This window comes from Magnolia sinica, chromosome 18, assembly GCF_029962835.1.
Source record: "Magnolia sinica isolate HGM2019 chromosome 18, MsV1, whole genome shotgun sequence".
In the NCBI taxonomy this organism is placed as follows: Eukaryota; Viridiplantae; Streptophyta; class Magnoliopsida; order Magnoliales; family Magnoliaceae; genus Magnolia; species Magnolia sinica.
The window spans coordinates 67,475,305-67,493,867 of NC_080590.1; the positions used below are offsets into that span (position 1 = coordinate 67,475,305).

The 18,563-nt window shown below is 39.9% G+C and overlaps 1 protein-coding gene across 2 annotated transcripts; it reads left to right on the forward strand.

Annotated features, from left to right (window-relative positions):
- Positions 1-547: 547 nt before the first annotated feature.
- Positions 548-18,261, forward strand: LOC131232878 (monothiol glutaredoxin-S6). Of its 2 annotated transcripts, XM_058229392.1 has the most exons (5): positions 609-627; positions 756-1,054; positions 16,243-16,316; positions 17,640-17,738; positions 17,825-18,261. In XM_058229392.1, exons 2-5 carry the CDS (start codon positions 900-902, stop codon positions 17,881-17,883), a joined length of 387 nt encoding a protein of 128 aa, XP_058085375.1. In that variant the 5' UTR covers positions 609-627; positions 756-899; the 3' UTR covers positions 17,884-18,261. The 2 variants fall into 2 exon arrangements, with proteins under 2 accessions (XP_058085374.1, XP_058085375.1); XM_058229391.1 differs by having other exon boundaries at positions 548-1,054.
- Positions 18,262-18,563: the final 302 nt, after the last annotated feature.

Sequence of the window (18,563 nt, forward strand, 5' to 3'; positions counted from 1 at the left end):
AAATATCAGCTTGATCTGAAACCTCTCCAGCTCCAAGGAAGTTTCTAATGGTGGATGTTCAATCCCAACTTTATGGTCCGCTTGAGCCTTTTACTTTCCTCATTTTATTTTTTTGGCTGATACCTTAGAATGATAAGAGAGAAACGATGAACAGCGTAAATAAAACACTTAAATCACGGTGGGGGTTGGACGCAATCCGCGTCCCTGCCCAAAGGAGTATCCAGCTAGGTCCTATCGGGGATTGTACCGAATCCGCGTACATAAAGAAATAGGATCTTGGACGCGGATTTGGAGGCGAATTTTCATGAAAGCCCAGGGCACAGCTTGCTAGGACGGGAAGCAAGATAGGTTCATCATAATGTTTGTGAGAAATCCACTCCGTTTATCCCTTTTGTCAGATCATGTTATGATATAAACCAATGAATGAAGCAGATATAACAATCAATTGGGCCGCACCACAGGAAACAGTAGGTAAGAAATTTCCACCGTTGAAACCTCTCTGCTGTCGGCTGTGATGCTTATATGCCATACATACCATTCATAGGGTGATTCCTACCGGAATGAAATTGTAAACACCTAAATATTAGCCTCATCCAAAACTTATGTGACCCGAGGAATATTTCAACGGTGAGTATTCAATCGCGACTGTTTCTATCACTTCTGTGTTTGTGTCGCAAAATGATCCGGAAAAACGGATGGACGGGGTGGATTTCTCACAGACATTATAGTGGACTCCATGTAGCTTTCTCTCGCAGGAAGTAGGTGGGAAAGGCTTCGGGGGCAATCCGCGTCCGAGGATCTTGCCGACGGCCTTTATACATTTCGACTCCTTGGCGGGTGCGGAAGACAGAGAGAGAGAGTAGAACATCCGTTCCATTTGGTTATTGTTGGAGAGAGAGATGTACTCGTGCAAGGGAATGATTGTTGTGTTAGTTGTGGCGATTGTAGCGGTATCAAGTGTAGACTCTGTTTCTGCCGTCAACTCGGTGTCCGCTTTGGTACAAAACGTCATTTACTCCAACAAGATCGCCATCTTCTCCAAATCCTACTGCCCGTGCGTCTCTCTCTCTCTCTCTCTCTCTCTCTCTCTCTCTCTCTCTCTCTCTCTTCTTTTAAATTTCCTTTATTTCTTTTTCAGCTTTGCATTCTGATGATAGCTGTGATTGTATTGATTTTATGTGTAATGGCTGAGATATGAATTCTTTCTAGACTGAATTTGAATGCTAGGGAAATTTGTATATTTCGACAGAACTAAATCATTCAGGTTATTGATTTCGGGCAGCTGGGGTTGATTTCTGCCCAAATCTGTATTTCGACATACCTAAATCACTCAGGTTGTTGATTTTGTGGCAAGGAAAAAGGTCTTTTTTATGTTAATGTAATGGATTAATTAATTGAGAAAGACAACAAGAATTAGGGCTCAATGAGCAAGAAATTTCTGACAACGTACAATTCCAATAGGTCATTGAATGCAACCACTGGTAATGAAAAAGAAAGAAAGGAAAACCAATGATTTCAGTAAACAAAAAGATCTGTTCTTGTCTTTGTTTGCCTGTGGTTTTTCTTGAATCACATCTTCACCACCAAACGCCCGAAACACATTGTAGGAGTATGCATGAGCTTCAGGGGTTTCTCTGCTGCACACTGTTGGAACATATGGCCATTGATGGCGTCATTCTATAACAGCAGTAACTCCCCTCTCCTTTGTTGTAATGGATTTGATGAATGCGTAGAAAGGGTTTCTCCGGTAGTAATGGAAGATACCAAGATGGCTACAATCTGAAACCCTATGAAAGGTGTTTTAGACAAAATCTGGACTATCCTCCACTCGGACCTACGAACTCCGAGCCGCTTCTGAGTCCCGAACCTGCACAACAACGGAAAGGAGACCCTGGCTTAAACAGGGGACCCTCCGATGCCTAAGTTAGATCAAGGGAATCTAGGTCTAAGTTGAGTTGTAGAGGAAGAGTGCGAGATCTTGCGTACCTATTTCCTCCCCACAAGATGCTATATATACCCCCTCGCCTAAGATGGGCATGCCCGCATAGCTCGGCGTATCTTGGGGCATTTGTCACATCCTACGGGCGATTTGGCTACCCAGTCGTTGTGTGGTTGTGTGGACGTGGGTGGTTGAGTAACCGTCGCCAATCGTGTGGTAATGGGACACCTCATGGTTCCCCTCGTTAATGGATTCCGATTTGAGTTCCGAGCAAATCGTTCCGAGCCGACAACTTCGGCTCCGGATCATTCCAGGATTTTGTTTTGAATCCCGAGCCGACAGCCTCGGCCCCAGATCATTCCGCCTAGGGCCTCGGAGCGAAGGCGTAACTGATGTTGAATTGGAAGTCCTTCCCTCGACTATTCTTATAACTCTGAGCTTAGTCTTGCGCCTCGAATCGGCTCTGAATAGCCTCGGACCTCGGAGTTGAGACGTCTTTGATCTTCCCATAACAAAAGGATTTGAAGAAATACACAGAGAAAACACAAGAGAGAAGAAGATTGAAAGATTACCCGTTTGGTTGAGGAAGCCTTCTACCAGCGATCCATCGGCGCAACTCTAATCTCCAATTACCAACTTCCGTGACCTTCAATAGTATCAGAGCTTGAGGCAGTTGACATAGCGTCACCCTCTCTTGCATCTCTATGGCGATTCGTTGAGCACATGAAATGCGCTCCACTACTATTCAATCACATGCCCACAACATCATGAGAACATTGGAGCCAAGAGATGCCACTCATCACCATAGAAATGGGGTTGGGGCCAAAACTGACGCCACTCAATTGCGAATCAAATTGGGGCGAATTTGTCACCACCCTTGCGATCAAATATGGCCGACATTGTTGTTGCCTGAAGTCCAACCCTCACTGCTCTGCTCTCGCACAACCAGTCGTTGGTCCCATTTCTATTGTTCTCGCCCAAATCACCAAGGAATGGATGGCTGAATTTCTCGCCCAAATCCAACAAAAAAAAGGAAGAAAAAAAAGGAAAATTTCACCCCAAATCTTGGCTGACATTAACGATTCCATTACCACCGGATTCAACATACCCAACACTTTTCTTGCCCAAATCATCATCCAATACAAGAATCGGGTTTCTCGACCAAAATCACCGCCGAAGTAACCTGACTTTCCATATTTGTTCGTATGGAAAGGGGTGCATGCCCCTCTTTCCATTTTCATTCGACAAAGCAAGGGGCTAAATCCCCTCTCTCCATTATTTTTCTTCAAAAAGATAAAAATCCTCCAACATATATGGAGGGACCAAGGCCGAATTCCCCTCTCCTTGATTTTACAGCCGTGAGTTTTTAATTTTTTAATTTTTAATTTTTTTTGGTTCAACACTTTCTTTTCTTTCCGTTTGGTGCTTTGTGTGTGTATTGAAGTTAAGTCCACCGCTAGTTTTTAATATTAGAACGCAAAAAACTCCAGCAAGTGCAATTGAACTTAAGACCTCCTGGTTAGGAAACATGTGCTCTAAACAACTTAGCCATAAAAGCCTGATATATTTAGTAGATTAAAATATTATGAGTCTTGGCTTCCCCTTTTTATTAAAAAGAAGAAGAAGAGGAAAATGAGCACAAGGAAGGCTCGAATCAGGACTATTTACCAGCAAAGACAGCTTATTGCAAATAAGTACGCTGCCAGTTATTTTTGAACCTATTATGAAGCAAAACTTGGCTGTTAATCACGACTTGTCCCTCGATCATGGTGAGTAGGAGCAGACTCGCAAAGCCTAGTTCATCTTGATTGGGCCCATAAAGTCAGGGTCATTGTGGTAAAAAGGTCCAATCCTTCATCAATTTGACATTCGAGTCTCCGTTCGTAAAGTCCAGGCCCATCTGAAGCCTATTACGGGAGTGGATTGCTGCATCCTTCTTAAGTACGAAGTTAGAGGATATTCAACAAAAATTGGGCCGGTTCTTTCCAACTCGTCCTCTTTAATTAGTCAATCTAATTACTATATAAAGATTATTGGCCAATGGATCAAAAGATTAGAGTCGTAGGCATTTGGATTGATAATCATGAATGATTAAATCATGAGATGTGCATGATGGATCATTAAAAGTAATAGATGATTATTTTAATGATGTGTAGGCAGAGATGGATCATAACAAAGAGACCTAGTTAAAAAAAAATGTAGGCCATGCATATGTAAATGTGAGTGCATGGAAAAGTGTGCGTGTGGAACATAGATGGTTGCCTTTAATTTAATTTTATTTTTTAAACAAAATTCTTCTACGGTAGTAGATAGCTTATTATGTATGGATGTACGTTATATTGTGCAAGTGGCATCTCTGATCTTTTATGTGTTGCTGCAAAATAACCTTCCTATAAATTATTTTGTGGTCCATAAAGACAAGTCCTTGTTGATGATATAATGTTGTTGTGATATGGTGATTTCGTGTAGTTGATATAATCTTGGTGACTATTAATTCTCTTATTATATAAGCTATGGTAAATGCTAAATATGGCTAGCAATCTTGACCATACATGTATGCTTAGAACAATAGGAGTATATTTGATAAAATGAAAAGTATCTCAAGGGTCAGACAATAACCATTGGGTGATGGGCAAACTAATCTCACGTTGTAGGATGAAAAAGAATTAATCAATCATTGATATGAGTGATGATACGCTAAAACATTAAAATCACAGATGATGTAGAAAAAGATCCTCGTACTATAGGGTAAATCAAGCAGTAAAAACCATGGATGAGTAAAAAAGATCCTCATACCGTAGGGTAAAAGGAAAAGGGCTATTGAGATTTTTTTAGTACATCACAAATATCTTATGTCGTTTGGGTAAAATAACCGACGAGTTGAACCACTGATTAGTGGGAGAAATATATGTGTATGTGTAAACATGTTGGCCATAATGGCCAAGTGGCAGATGTTGGAACATATGGCCATTGCTTGCCTCATTCTGTAATGGTTGTAACTCCCCTCTCCTTTTGTTGTAACGGATGTAATGAGTGCATAAAAACTGTTTTTCCGATAGTAATGGAAGATCCCAAAATGGCTACAATCCGAAACCCTATAAAAGAGATTGCTATGAAAGGATTCAAGGAAATACACAGAAAACACAAGAGAGAAGAATATTGAAAGATTGCCCATTTGGTTGAGAAATCCTTCTACCGGCGATCCATTGCCAAACGGCACAACTCTAATATACATTCACCAACTTCCGTGACCTTCACACATGTTTGAGATCCAAGCGATGCATTGGGTGGGGAGAGCCACAAACATGTCGTGGTCCAAAGTTAGGCTGGTAGGACTTTTCCACCAGAGCGCATTCATTGTGATAAGCGAGCTGGATCTCGCACATGTGCATGCAAATGGAATGCCCGCCATGAAGAAAACCCTTAACTCACACGAGCAACTCTAGTTGTAGTAGAACTCAAGCACACAAAGTCTCTCCCTCTCTCTCCTTTGCACCCTTCATTATCAAAGGACATTTAGAAGAATGTGCACTTTTTGTAGATTCTTGGTACCAATAGTTATGAATGCAATTCCTTCAAAATAGAAGACAATTTCAAGAAGATAGGAAGTGGTACGAATATTCACCAAAGTAGGATGTTTAGATGTTAGAGAAACTATGGTGCTTCCCAGTTCTCAAGTCAATGAAATCTTGACTCTCAAATCGCAAAGAAATGGACAAGAGTATATTCATAAGAATATTTGAGTAGAGAGGGTGAGAACTTTATTGATATCAAACTTCTTCTCTTACGATACTTAAGCAAAACTCACACTTAGAATATGTTGGAATCCCAACTTCCTATACCATATTCCTCTTTTTTTCTTTTTTTTTCTTTTTTTTTTTTGTATAGACTTTAGGTGGATCTCTAATGAGAATCCTGTCAACTAAGAGATTGATTTCAAATCAATCTAATCTACTTAAGATGGTAAAAACCTAATAATAACAAAAATAAATATAGAAAATAATCCTAATTACATCTCTAAAGCAGTCTTATATCATCAATAACATTCCCTCCATATCTCTAATCACATATTTAAATTAGTCCCTTGTAGACACCCTACCCAAGGCTAGCAGCTTGGTCATCACAATGCTTAAATGTGAATGGTCTCGACTCCCTTATCCCCGTAAACCCGAGCCTAATCCAATTCTAATGCTAACCCAAAACCCTAGCCTAACCTAATCCCAAGGCAAATCCTAAGCCTAAGCCAAAACACATGCTAAAGACAAGTCCAAAATAAAAGCCAAATCCAAGCTAAATTTGAGCCAAATGCAAAGCAAATTCAAATCAAATTCAAACATGAACTTAAGCCCAAATCTAAGCCCACACCCTGCAAAATCCTTGGCTAGCTCAAAACCCAGAAGACCGAAGGCTTTCACAAAGCCCACCGGAGCACGCACAACAATTTGGGGCCAAGATACGCAGCAGGTGCCACTTGAGTGACACATCATATGCCGCCTGCCATGTGTTTCGGCTCCTAACTCGAGGTGAGATTTGCTAGAGGAGAGGTGTTTTTCTCTCGAGTTGGGTGTCAGATATTTGGAATCCCCAAAGTACCCCCATCTCCTCTCATATTACCATTTTTACCACCCTACAAGCCAATGAGACAATGTCACGTGGCACTCCCCTTCTCTCCACCAATCCCAACCCGCCACTTCATATTTTGCCCCTCAAACCACCACATACCTTCCTTTTGTTACTCCCTTCACTTATAAAAGGGAGGTCCCCCCCTTCATTTCCCATAAGCCACCCACACCCCTTGAGAGAGAGAGAGAGAGAGAGAGAGATTAGTCAAGCCCTTTGCTAGCCTAGCCCCATCCCAAGCCTCCCGTCCTTAGCCCCTTAGCCATCCCATCCACCTTCCTCCACCACCCTACACCCAAAGCTTCACATGCCTAAGCCTCCCTGCTAGCCATAGGACCATTACCTTAGCCTCCATCTTATAAATCAAGCCTCTTTCTCAATCCTTGCAACAATTTGTTCACCCTAGACTCTAAAGCATCTCTTTCTTCATCCAGGAACCAGCCAACCCGTAGCCTCACTCATTTCAAACAAAATAGTAGAATAGGGGTCAAGAAATCCAATCATCTCTTTTTGTTGAGAGTATTAGGATTCTTCACCTTTTGACTCACACCTACAAGTCATGAGTCGAGCTCGTGCTCATCATTCACTTTGTATCCTACATTCGCATCATTGCATCCTTCCCAACCCCCTTGCTTCTCTTGACATTCTCGAGCATATGCTCTAAGGCTTGCCGAGCTCTCGGATCTTGCCACATCAGAAACTTGAGATTAACTAGTCAACTTTTTTCCTTTCCTTTTAGTCCGTGGATACCAGTTGCTGTGGGATCACCGTTATGTTCCTCAACTTCCATCTTTAAGTCGGGCCCTAGCAGTTATAGGGTGCTTGTCTGTGATTGTTAGCAATAATCCCTTTTCCCTTTCAACATTGTATGAAAAACAATGTTAGACCTACTTAATCTACTAAAATCCCATTAATCTCACAAAGTAGAGACCGTAGTTATGTGCGGGTGGAGAATGTTCCTGACACCTTCTCTGTCATCGAGATCCCTTGCTCAGAATGTCAGGTTACAGATCAAGAGTCATTATAAGCGGGGAATCCTTGGTTTCTTTGATTTCTAAAGATTTTGCAGACCGCAGGGACTGGCCGACTGCAGAATTTTGAGATAACTGGCTAGTGGTGACTCTAACTCAAACATATCATATTCTAGAGTTAAACCATAACCCCTTTACAAAAACCGCAAAGAGTGCACGAGAAGCCTGAAAAAGGCCCCATGTGCGCGATCCCAGTGTTCACATGCCCATATCTTCCAAAAATAGTAAATTGCAATCTTTGATTTAGGTCCCCAAATCTATAAATAAACAGTTCAAAAAAATCAACAGATGTTGGGCCCTACGGTGGGCCATGGACCTATGACATTGTTGGGTCTAGGTGGGCCCACGACCTGCATCATTCCCTTGGGTTGGAAAGAACTTGACTCCGATGAGTTGGACGCTTTATAGAAACAGTAGAGGTTCGGGTGTAATCATTTCAGTTCGTCACCCATGATCCATGTGCATTCAAAATAGGTCTTGTTCTTCCATTTTGCTAAGTATTGCTCGTATTAGCCCCGCCAAGTGTTAGTAGCCTTTATTCGCAAGACTTGTTCAATTTCTTCCTTCTTTTTCTTTGGGAGTTATTTATCCATATCAATAATGGCTTCATCTCGCATGTCAGACTCCTTACCATGGTACTCGAACAAATTTTCTGTATTAAAAGTCAACAAGATATCCAAGTCATCAGGCAATTCAATTTCATAAGCATTGTCATCGAACTTCCTCTTGACTCAGCATGGACCAATCTTTTTAGACTCGAGTTTGTTGTAAGTTTCCCTTGGAAACCTTTTTGAGTAAAGATAAACCAGAACTAAGTCACCTTCGTTATATATCTTTCCTTGCCAATATTCATTCACAGCTTCTTAGTACTTGATGTTTCTTTCTTCAATCTCCTTCATTTGAGCTTGCAATTCTTAGATGTGCTTAGCGAAATTGTCGGAATTTTCACTCACTTGATCTTTGTACCGGTAATGGTTCCAAGTCAAGTACATGATGTGGACTTCTCCCATTTTCGGTATTTTATAGTATGATTTACTGAGCTGTTGTAGGCAATCTTGGCTTGAGGTAGAGCCAAATCCCATTGAGATATGTAATCGCCTATGATACTCCTCAAGAGGTTACTGAGACTTATGTTGACTAACCTTGGTTTGATCATTTGTTTGAGGATGATATCCACTAGAGAATTGAAGCTTATTCCTCAACTGCTTCTATAAAAGCATCAAAAGTGGCTCACCAAAGTTCCAATCATAGTCCGAAGTTAATGTTTTTGTACATTGTGAAGTTGTACAATTTTGTGAAAAATATGTTGGTGATATGTGTAGTATCCATCATCCTTTTGCAATTGAATGAAGTGGGCCATCTTTGAAAAATGGTCCACCACAACGAAAGTCGAATATGCTCCCCTTTGAGTCTTAGGAATGCCCAGAATAAAGTCCATAGAAATATCTACCCATTGTGTGACTGGAATAGGAAGTTGTGTATAAAAGCCAGTATTCTATCCTTAACCTTTAGAAACTTGGCATTGGCGACATCGTGTTACGAACCATTCAATGTCACGGTGTATATAGTATTTTTCCTCCACCATAGCCAATGTTTAATCTCTTCCAAAGTCTCCCCCCAGTCCTATATCGTGTAGCTCGGATATGATCTTCTCTCGCAACAATCCTTTGAGAATGCATATGCGAGAACCCTTGAATAGATATCTATTGTGTGAGATGAATTCACACTTAGGGATCTTGGCCATCCACACACTTGTCAAGTACTTTGGCCAAAAATGGGATCCTCCTTGTATTGTTCTTTTAATGCCTTGAATCCGACGACCTTCACAGCGAGAGTTCCTATTAGAACTACCCTCCTACTCAAAGCATCCTCTACTTCGTTTTAACTTCCATCTTTGTGAAACAAAAGGAAATTATATTTTTTTAGGCAGCTTTCCAACGCATGTGACAAGCACGCAACTTATTTTGGGAGTAGAGATATCTCGAAGCTTGATGGTTTGAGTATAGAATGAATTCCTAATGAATCAGGTAATTTCTCCAACGTCGTAGCACTTGGGCTAATGCATAGAACTCGAGATCATATATGGAGTAGTTTTTCCATGCAACATTAAGCTTTGAGCTAAAGAAAACAACCGGCTTTTCTTCTTGACTGGACACCTCGTTAATGCTAACATTTGAAGTATTGCTTTCCACTTCAAAGACTTAATTGAAGTCCATAAGTGCAAGAAATGGAGCCTCTGTCGTCTTTTTTTTTTTTTTTTGGCACTGAAGCTTCGATCTGCCGCTTTAGTCCATTTGAACTTGCCTCCCCATATGCAATCGGTAATAAGTGTTGATGGTACTAAAATTCAGGGTAAATCTCTGGTGAAATGTCGCTAAGCCGTGGAAAGAACGAACCCTCTGAAAGCATTGGGTGGGCCACTCTACAATGGCCTTGATTTTCTCCTAGTCAACCTTGATTCCTTCTACAGGTACAATATACCCAAAAACACAGCACTATCGACACGAAAGGAGCACTTTTTCAAGTTAACATGACTCCCTTGGTAGTATATTGAATATTTGCCATAAATGATCAAGGTGAGCAGATGAATTAGGACTAAAAACAAGAATATCATCAAAATAGATAACTACGAACTTTTCCATAAAGGAGTGGAATGCCTCTGTCATAAGCCCCGTGATGTGTTCAATGTATTTGAAAGGCCGAATGGCATTACGAGTCACTCCTACAACCCATCTCAAGTCTTAAATGTGGGACACCACTCGTCCTCGGGCCAAATACTTATCTCATGATATTTGCTTAAATCTCTGGTGAAATGTCGCTAAGCCGTGGAAAGAACGAACCCTCTGAAAGCATTGGGTGGGCCACTCCGCAATGGCCTTGATTTTCTCCTAGTCAACCTTGATTCCTTCTGCAGGTACAATATACCCAAAAACACAGCACTATTGACACGAAAGGAGCACTTTTTCAAGTTAATGTGACTCCCTTGGTAGTATATTGAATATTTGCCATAAATGATCAAGGTGAGCAGATGAATTAGGACTAAAAACAAGAATATCATCAAAATAGATAACTGAGAACTTTTCCATAAAGGAGTGGAATACCTCTATCATCAGCCCCATGATGTGCTCGGTGTATTTGAAAGGCCGAATGGCATGACAAGTCACTCCTACGACCCATCTCAAGTCTTAAATGCGGGACACCACTCATCCTCGGGCCAAATACTTATCTCATGATATTTGCTCATTAAGTTGATCTTTGAAAAGACCTTTGCTCCATGCAACATGTCTAGCATATCATCCAAGTGAGGGATATAAAACTTATACTTGATAATAACCCGGTTGATTGCAGGACTATCCATACACATCCTCCAACATCCATCTTTCTTAGGGATTAATAATGCAGGAACAACACATTGTGACATGCTTTTCCAAATTAAACCATTCCTAGTAACTCAATAACCTATTGATGGAGCTCAACATATTTAGCTGGACTCATCCGGTAGTGCTCAAAATTCGGTAGACTCAAATCGGGCACTAAATCAATGTGGCATTGAATGTTCCTCATAGGAGGAAGTCCAGTTAGGAGTTCTTTAGGCACCAATTTTTCATAGTCATGAAGGAGCTCTTGTATAGTAGGCAGAACATCTGATTGCTTTGTCTTCTTCTTTAGCAACCAAGATATAAATGATTCCAATCGCTGTCTTTCTCTTTAAACTTCAGCACATTGAGTGATTTTTGACCCTCTTTATTAGATTTGGGTGTTGGAAGATGTTTATTCGGGTGCAATGTGATATTAACACTATTCTTGACAAAGGAATAGGCGTTAGCCCAAGCCAAATGCACCATATCTCGGTCCCAGAACCATAGGCTCCCTAACAAAATGTGGCATGAATTTGTGAGGGTAACACTATATTTCAATTAAGAGATCGTTTATGGAACAACATGGAACCACACATTAGTGTATATGTAAATTTTTCTAAAGGTAATACTACTAGGGATTTGAAAGAGATGTATTCAGGTGAGAAGAATTTGACTCGTATATACGAGTTGCTTTAAAACATCGTTGTGCTTCAACGAAGGGATAAAAGTGAAGGCAAGTATTATTTAGCATTGTGGGGTATGTGGGAAGAATTGAATGTGTACCGGTTCTTATAGACTGATCATGAGACCATGAGATGACAGCTAGAGGAATTTTGTGTTGTTAAATTCTTTTCTGGAATTCGTTCCGAGTCCAAACTTGTGCGAGCTCAAATTCTCGGTGGTAGTAAAATTCAATCTACTACAGAAGCTTTTGCCCTTGTTCAGTGTGCATTTAGCATAAATACTCCTAGTTCATCTTCATATGATTGATTAACATTTATTTTTTCCTCTGGTAGGAGATGGAAGCAGTCGTGGTGGATAATTTGGGGGTAGAAATTTTCGAAAAGGTCGCTTTAGTGGTAGGAATACTTGGGGACGTCGTGGTGCAGAGTTTGGTGGCAGTCGTGGTCGTGATTGTGGTAATCATCAGTGCTTTCATTATAGGCTTTCTAACCACATAGTTGATACATGTTGGGACCTCACTGGCAAGGTAGTTTTGGTGAATCAAGTTCGATCTTCTGATAATGATTGTCAAGCCTATCTTGAGTATGCAAAATTGCTAACAGATGGTTCCAACCATCCATCCTCTTCCACTTCTTCTCTCGCTTAATCATGTATGACATGTCTTGCGTCCTTTGAAAATGTTTCATGGATTATTTATTCTGGAGCTTCAAACCATGTGACTAGTAAGCATCGTGTCTTGTCTCAGTTAGATGAGTCTACCCCTATTTCCTCTGTAACATTAGTCAATGGTACCTCAATTTGTGCATCTGGGTTGGGTACTGCTTATACTATACCATCTCTTCCATTAACATTAATGTCATATATTTGTAAATTTCCTTTGAGTCATCAGTCAGTAAGCTAACCATATCTTTAAACTGTTCTATTACATTCCATCCTTCCTATTGTAAATTTTAGGATCTAAAGACAGGAAAGATGATTGGTGGAGAACATGAAGAGTGGTATTTATTATCTTGAAAATGGAATAATTGGAGCTGCATGGCGGACAATATGTGTCATGTATTACAGAAAGTCAAAGACATGGCCTTTTGGATTGTTGGAAAACCTTGGAAATGAAATTGAAATTTCTTTTTGTGAGAGCAAACGGTTAAGTAATAGGTGCCTTGGGTCCTACATTTTCCAACTTGAAACCCTAATTTCTTAGACTAATTTGCTTTTGCTACCCATTCTTACTCTTGTTCCACTTCATCTCCCTGTAAGTTCCCTTTACTTTGAGCCATAATTTCTTTTAAAAAAAGAAAAGAAAAAAAGAAAACCAATCTGCATCTAAAGTGAAAGGTCAAACGTTTGCCAAGGGACAGGAATCCCACATTGGAAAATGTGTCATCCAATATGCGTGTATTACATAAAGTCATAACTAGTGTTCGAAATATCGGTATCGCGTTACGTATCGCACCCTTAGGATATAGATACATATCGGTTATCGCATGAGACATATCGTTTGTATTGCGTGATTTATCGCACTTTTTGAGAAACATGGGGAAACATTGGGAAAATGGTTGAATTTTTCAATGAAATTTCAAGGTTGTTAAAAAGACCGTAATCCACTCTTTAAATCATAGTATAACATCTCAAAAAAGAAGTGCACATGATAGGTTTCCTCTATATAGGGTCCTAAGCAATGTGTTGTCTGACTAAACTAATGCAACTATATTCAAATTGAATGTATAACATTTAAAATGTATGTAATGATCATTTCATCAGACGCTCCTAAATACTTCGAAATTATTCTCAATTGACAATTGAAGGAAAATTTTCAAAAAAAAAAATTTTAATATTTTTTAATATTAATTTTTAATTAAAAATGATTTTATTTTTCAAAAATTAGCAAGGACTTAACAAATCAGTAGATCAGCCCTCATAAATGCTTGATTTCATGTTTGGAGTACAACATTGCAAGCAATTTGAGAGAAATGGGGAAATTTCAAAATTTCTCCAATTTTCCCAAATTGGACCACCTAACTCAAATTTTGAACTTAAAGTGTATGTGATGATCATTTCATCAAATACTCCTAAATACTTCGAAACTAGTCTCAATTGACAGCAGGTTGAAGCAAATTTTTGACAAAAACATGGAGAACATGAAGAACCAATGGATATCGAAATCAAAGCTCTAACTTCATGACTTTTTATGCAAAACATGAAGAACCAATTAATTTGTAACCATTTGACACTAATTTAACATAATTTCAACAAAAAAGGGATCGGAAATGGAAAATGCTCACCGGATCGAACATGTGGGATATATCGGCATTGCCTGTGCATTTCGTATCGTATGGGTGGAATACAAGATGTATCGTGGGATATATCGGCCGATATCGTCAATATTTAAAACATTGGTCATAACATGGCCTTTTGGATTGGTGGAAAACCTTGGAAAAGAAATTGAATTCCCCAGATGTAACGGTTTCCTCTGTTTGAGAAACCTAAAAAGAAAGGAAAATCAATTATTTCTTTTTGTAGGATTTCCTTAAAAAAAAAAGGATTGAAACCATATCCCCAAAAAACCTGTTAAGATAATGATTTCCATAGTTACAAAAATAAAATAAAATCACTTGCTGTTTGACTGTTGATCTTTTAACATTTCCATGGAAACCAACACTCCAAATCAGACAATGGCATAACTGTTGGATTCTGCAGTTTTCCATTTCCTGAGGATTACATATAGGGTTTTCATGTCCACAATTTGGATTCTCCGTATCCAAACAGGCCCATGTTTTTCCAAAATCGAATTTCAACTCTTTATGGTAAAAAAGCACATGATAATTGTACTATAGTTTCCAGTAATTATGATTTAGTTTCCTGCATATAGGCTGGGTTAAAATTTGTTTAATGAAATGGTTACGAATTTGACCTAGCTAATACACAGTCATGTTCTTTTATTTTATTGAAGCTAGAACATGATTATGCTACTCAAATTGCAGAGTTGATTTGTTGAGTCTCAGCAGTCAGTCTCATGAATTGTAATAGACCTTATGGAAAAGAGTCCAGAATCTTACTTACCTGATTTTTCACCTGGTTGCTAGATGACATAGGGCTAGGTATCACATCATCTGTCATTAAGAAACATGCTCTAATCCCCTCAATTGGTGCGTCAAATTGTCCTAATATGTGCGCACTGTGCTTCATAAAGCATATTGGAAGTAACACATGATATCCCATTTTGTCTCAGCAAATGTTGGCTATTGTCTTGGTGGAATGAAGATAAGCTCATCCTAGTAACCTTGTTCCAGTAGATTACTCAAAAGTCCACACTTGAACAAGAGGCATATTCCTACGAGACTCTGGCCAAATGAGCCAAGGGTGGACTTTGAGCATGACCATGATCCATGCATGCATGTCTCTATAGCTTGTGCAACCTACTCTGCCTGCATCCTAAGGCTGTAAAAATGAGATAGCTGGTCAGAACTCTTGGATAGACTTCTGGGAGATTTGATTTTTTTTTATTTTTTTTTCTGGTGATATGTGCATGCGTTGTTTATCCAAGCTGTGGAAGCCAATCACTTGAACTTGCTGTGCCATACTGCCATCACTTTGAAGTTTGGTTGAAAAGTCATACGCTGAATTTCATGATCACTGTATGGATTTTGATTCAATGAGGGGCCTCTCATGTGAGGGAGAGGGGTCAGAACAGATGTTAGAGATCCACGCAGAGTCACAGACAGCACACATGGTCAGAGATCCAGGCCATTTATCAGGTAGCGTGGACTGTGAACATGCTATATACCAAAAATCAAGATAGCACACTCATCAAGAGAGCCATACATACATGTCGAAACCAAAGCACACTCATCAAGAGAGCCATACATACATGTTGAAAACAAACCCAACACCCCCCCACCCCCCCACCCACCCCCTTTTTTTTTTTTTTCTTTACTTCTAATTGCCTATTTTTCTCATTGAAGTCTGACCTGTCTGATCAGCAGGCCAATATTATTTTGGTCCATGGCATGTTCAACTTACCCTACCAAATGAATGGTTTGGATCTCTGACATGTTTGCCATCTACTCAGATCTCTGACAGGTGTTCCTCCTGCTCACATGAGGGGCCCCACATTGAATTAAAACCTTTGTCATTTAATCTATCGTCCATACCTGTACAGTTACATGAACCTTTAACAGTAACATATAACATGGTTATCAACACTCACTTTTAATGAGTGGCTGGGGCGGCTACCCCAGCTTGCTAGTTTTGTATGGTTATTATGTGTGCCTTCAGCATTAGCAGTGGATAGAGAGCTTGTGAGGATGTGTGGTGGATGAGTGAATAGAGTCGGTGGAAGTTGTTCATGGGTTCCGAGAGCTCCCAGTAGTCAGTAGTCAGGAAGGCAGCAACTTTGAGGAATGTTGTTCACTGCAAATTACTTGAGTGACAAGCATTAAGCATCATATCTGTTAATCATGCAAGGCACTTCTTTTTCATTTGGCAATCCTAACCGAATCATTGCTCTCCTTTTGCACCCCCCGCCCCCACCCCCATTTTTTTGAGAGTATCAAAAAGATATCGTGAAACCATGGAATATTCACTGTTTAACATTTTATGGTCTTGCTAGGTATTCCCTACGTGCTAAACGTGTGTTCAGTGAACTATCTGAGAAACCTTTTGTCGTGGAGCTTGACCTTCGAGGTACGCAAATTAACTTCTTTTGTGTAACTAAAAACCACAAATGCACCCAGCAATCATGTGTGCATGTCCATGTATCAGAGGCATTGCTGTCTTGTTGTGAGAATGTGTCACCATGTAGATGAGGGCTTGCAATAATATTTAGAAAACTATTCATAAAATTAGGAAAGCACGAATTTTAAAACCATGGATGATATCTGATAAAGTTTTGTATTTTTGCCTTTCAAACCCCAGTTATCTGCTGCACCCCCTTGATTAGAAGATGTCCCATGATTTGCAAGATTGTAGGGTTGCAACTCAGGTAGGTTAGGTCGGGTTGAGGGTCAACCTGAGCCTGTTCTGACCTCAAGAGGGCACAAGGTTCCAAACCCGAACCCAACTTGAATTACTCTCATACTCCAAAACCAAACCAACCTGAACCAAATACATGTGATTATTCCCAACCTGAATTTGCTCAACCTAAACCCAACCTGAGGACCATGACAACCCGACGCAACTTGACCTCAACTTGGGTTGGGTCAGTCGGGTTCTGTTCAACCCAACCGATTGCTCTCTTTGGTTTTGGGTTGCCGTAAATGGGGAATCACATATTGGAATGCCCCAATCTACTGAAAATCATAGAGGTATTGCGCTGCAAATGTGATATTTACACATGCATTCAGCCCAATAGCATTAAATGAGTCGGGCTGACCAATTTATTGGGCCTTGAGGGAGACATGAACACAGGCCCAGGCCAATTAGTTATTGGGTCCCAATACTTAGTCCTCCAGCCCAGCATGGACAAAGCAGTCTAGTCTGACATGGTAATGCGATCTCCATCCTGTCGGCTGCTTTTCCATATCACCAACAATAAGCATCATATGGCATTCATATGAGCATGCATTTGGATATCCATTTTACACTCTGACATATTTCGGTGCTACCAAAAGTAAGATATTTTGGACGCTGGTTCTTTCTCCAATAGTTAGGCTTGAAAATGGGTCAGGCCAAGCCAAAGCAGGTCCATGCTGACCAATGAGTTTAGGAGCTGAGCCTAGCCTATCCTAGCCTAGTCTGAGCTGAGGAACTGGGCTCAGTTTGGGCATATATTCAGGCCAATAGTTTTAAGTAAGATTAGGTCAACCCATCATGCCTTAAGGCTTGATTGCATGCCCTGTCCAATTATAATTGAACTGCAAACCTAACCTCTGCCCTATGGCCTCTAGGCTCAGCCCAAACCTCCTAACTCTGGCTGACCTCATCCCAATTGGAAATGAAATATGGTACTGGGACAGTTTGGGATGCATATGTCTCAGTTTAATGAATATGTATGGTAATGGGATGCAGATGATGGATCTGAAATTCAGAGCATTCTTCTAGATCTAGTGGGCAGAGGGACTGTGCCTCAAGTTTTTGTGAACGGAAAGCATATTGGTGGCTCAGACGGTAGGTACCTTATCAATTTATTACTTTTTCTCATATTTTCTCCCATGACAGGAATTTTCTAACTGGTTTCTTCTCAAATTACACAGATACACTAGAAGCAGTTGGAAATGGGCAGCTTCAGAAACTTCTCGGTAAAACTCGGTGATGCACATGATGCAAAATATTTGCATCTTGGCATGATCCAGTAATGTCTTAGCATTAATGATTTCAGAAACTAAATTGTCATTTCTAGAAGATGTCCATAATGAATGTTCACAAGAGATAGTTAATCCATGATGAATGTTGTTTACCATTGATTGATCATTCTGACACTGTAAATGTTCATTATGCTGTTCCCAAATAGGCGAAAGATTCCTCATCTTAAGAGTAAGATTGGAAACATTAAATTGCACTCTTAAGTTGCAAATCTTTTGTTGAATTTAGGTGAGTTAATATGAATTTTCTTGTTGCTTGTTTCCAAGTCACACAAACAAATCATGGAAAATTTCATTTTGTATAATCAGATGCATGTTTTAGTAGTGCCGATTCTCGTCTTGTTCTGTTATGTTATGTTCTCAACAAGGTGTAAAGCCGATTGTCTCGTGGTGTTTCCTTTCTTGTTCTATTCCAGAGGGGGCGGACACCCTTTTCTTTTTTCTTTTTTTTCTTTTTTCTTTTTTTTTAATTTTTTTTTTTTTTTTAAGGTGATAAGATTTTATTAAAAAAGAAGCCCAAAAGACAGCAATACAAAGAAGCTCAAACCCAATAAAAATGAAAGAAACACCCAAAAAAAAAAAAAAAAATCCAAGCCATTGAGAGGCCCACTCCAACATGGCTAATTTCACC